This window comes from Dipodomys ordii, unplaced genomic scaffold (genome assembly GCF_000151885.1).
Source record: "Dipodomys ordii isolate 6190 unplaced genomic scaffold, Dord_2.0 Scaffold150, whole genome shotgun sequence".
NCBI lineage: Eukaryota > Metazoa > Chordata > Mammalia > Rodentia > Heteromyidae > Dipodomys > Dipodomys ordii.
The window spans coordinates 2,885,072-2,887,556 of NW_012267366.1; the positions used below are offsets into that span (position 1 = coordinate 2,885,072).

The 2,485-nt window shown below is 34.0% G+C and overlaps 1 protein-coding gene across 1 annotated transcript in view; it reads left to right on the forward strand.

Annotated features, from left to right (window-relative positions):
• Window positions 1–1,842, forward strand: part of Egfl6 (EGF-like-domain, multiple 6) — a 46,205-nt gene extending 44,363 nt beyond the window's left edge. The window contains exon 12 of the mRNA XM_013032103.1: window positions 1,325–1,842. Coding sequence (XP_012887557.1) covers window positions 1,325–1,435 — 111 coding nt within the window. The 3' untranslated portion in view covers window positions 1,436–1,842. The remainder of the gene's footprint in view (window positions 1–1,324) is intronic.
• The last annotated feature ends 643 nt before the right edge of the window (window positions 1,843–2,485 follow it).

The window sequence follows — 2,485 nt, forward strand, 5'->3', positions numbered from 1 at the left end:
AATTCCATTGTGTATATATACCACATTTTCTTGATCCATTCATCTACTGAGGGGCATCTGGGTTGGTTCCATATCTTAGCTATGGTAAATAATGTTTTAATATTGAGACAAACTACTTTCTGAAGAGCATTACAGTGTTGAAGAAGCATAAACGTCTACTCAACAAATATTTATATTAGTCATATTTGTCTGAAAATGGGTGAATATAAAATAATTGCTATATATCTAAGTTTTGTTAAGTGAAATCACTGTCATTTTGTGTTCTATTTGAACATAATTCTTTTTTTTTCTTTTTTTTGTCCATTGTGGGGTCTAAACTCTAGGCCTGGGCACTATCCTTCAGCTCTTCAGCTCAAGGCTAGCGCTCTACCACTTGAGCCACAGTGCCACTTCTGGCTTTTTCTGCTTATGTGGTGCTGAGGAATCAAAACCAGGGCCTTATACATGCAAGGCAAGTGCTCTACCACTGAGCCACCTTTCTAGCCCTGAACATAATTCTTTAATACTCTATGCATTCAAAACTTCAAAAGTAGAATATAAAGATATTTCTCTTTGATTATTAATAGATATCTTAAACAAAAATGATTATTATACTCTAGTAAAACATTTTAACACATGAAAAATGTCTTTTCATACATTTTCTAAATACATAAACCCAAATTTTAAGAAAATTAGGTATACCACTATAACAACCAAAGTTCAAATACAGGAAATAAATTTCCTTTCAACTATATAGTTTTATATTGGATATCCTTAAGCCATATTACATTTTATTTTAACCTGGTTTTGATGGTTAAACTTGTATTTATTTTCTGTTTTTACTCAGTAATTTCATTCTCATATTTTCAGATGAGAATCCTTTTTTCCATCTGTTTGTTTATTTGTGTGTTTGACAGGTCTCATTCAGTAGTCCAGGTTAAGCTTGAATTTGAGATCCTCCTGCCTCTGCCTCCCAAGTGCTAGGATTACAGATGTCCACCACCATGAATGAACTCTTATATGTATATGTGATGTTAAGGAGGGAGAACCCAGAGAAGGCCTTCTGCATTTTCTGCGAGTGTTCTCCCACTGAGTAATATCCCTGGTCCCCCAAAATTTTCACTTAAGCCCTACCCTCCTCAGCTTTGTGGGAACTTGGTTTACCTGAACAGAAGTCAATGTGAACACCTCACATCTGGAAAACACTTTACTGTATGTCCTATGTAGCCAATGTCAAAGCCAGTTTCTATGCAGTAGGAATATGTGAGTTTAGTCTTTCTTAATAGTTTGAGTGTATCATTCTTTTGAATGTTTCACATAGTTTTTGTCCTCTCTTCATTATTAGATCATTTTTGAAGCAGAACGTGGCAAGGGCAAAACTGGAGAAATAGCAGTGGACGGCGTCTTGCTAATCTCAGGCTTCTGTCCGGATGACCTTCTATCTGTGGAAGGCTGAGTGCTGCTATCAACTTTTATATCTTTATATTTGCCTTTTTATATCATTCTCTTTTTATATTACATTATAAGCTCCTCCAATTTAGAAATACAAACTGAAAAATTATATTGTACCAATGGAAATGCCATTTTTAAGATTCTTTTCTTGTATCAAGTGTGCCAATGTTCACTTTAAATATACTACCACTGTAGCATTTCGTTCATTTCTGGAATTTCCACGTTATATTATAAAAAGTGGAGGTGGAAGTTCATGTTCCCAACGCAGTAGATCTGCTTTTTCTAGTTGACTTGATGAATTTCTCAATCAATAGTTTGGAATAAAGACAAAAACAGTTTAAAAAATGGTTAGCTGTTTGACTTTTGTGGTGATTCTTGGAAATTGTGACATTAAAAATAATCTTTGCCTAAGTGTCTCAGACTGAACTTTAATAGCTAAACTTGAGTATTTGAATGATTTGCAATAATAATATCCAAATGATCATCCATTACATGGTATGTTGATGATTCTATGTGTATGAGTATTTGGTTTTTAAATATTTTTCATTATGAAAATACTTCATATTGTTTAATTTTTTAAAAATTTCTGCTATGGGAAAAGATGAATGCTTCAGTAAGTCTCATCTTCCAATGTAAATTAACATATCTTGTTAAATTTAAGAACTCAGAGGGCTACCAAAATATAAATTATCAAGTAAAAGGACTAAAAACAGAAAAATTAAAAATTGATGCTTTTATTTTCCATTTCTCTTTTCTCAAATCCAAGAATAGCTTTGTGCGGCCAAGAATCTTGATTGTATTCGTCAAGAGCAGCATTGGACTCTCCCTCATTTATTATGGTTTATGACTTTTTGGTTTTATGATGGTGCGTTGAATTCAGGATCATTCTATTTTCTCAGGCTATCAATATGTGGTAGGATCCTCGTTAGGCTGAGCCGTAGCATTGAGGTCTATCTCCCAGTCGGCCATGTGATCATGAGAATTAACAAGCACATTCTGTGGTCGATTGTGTTGCTGCAGAGTTTAAGGATATTGTGCTTTGTCTCACATCCCA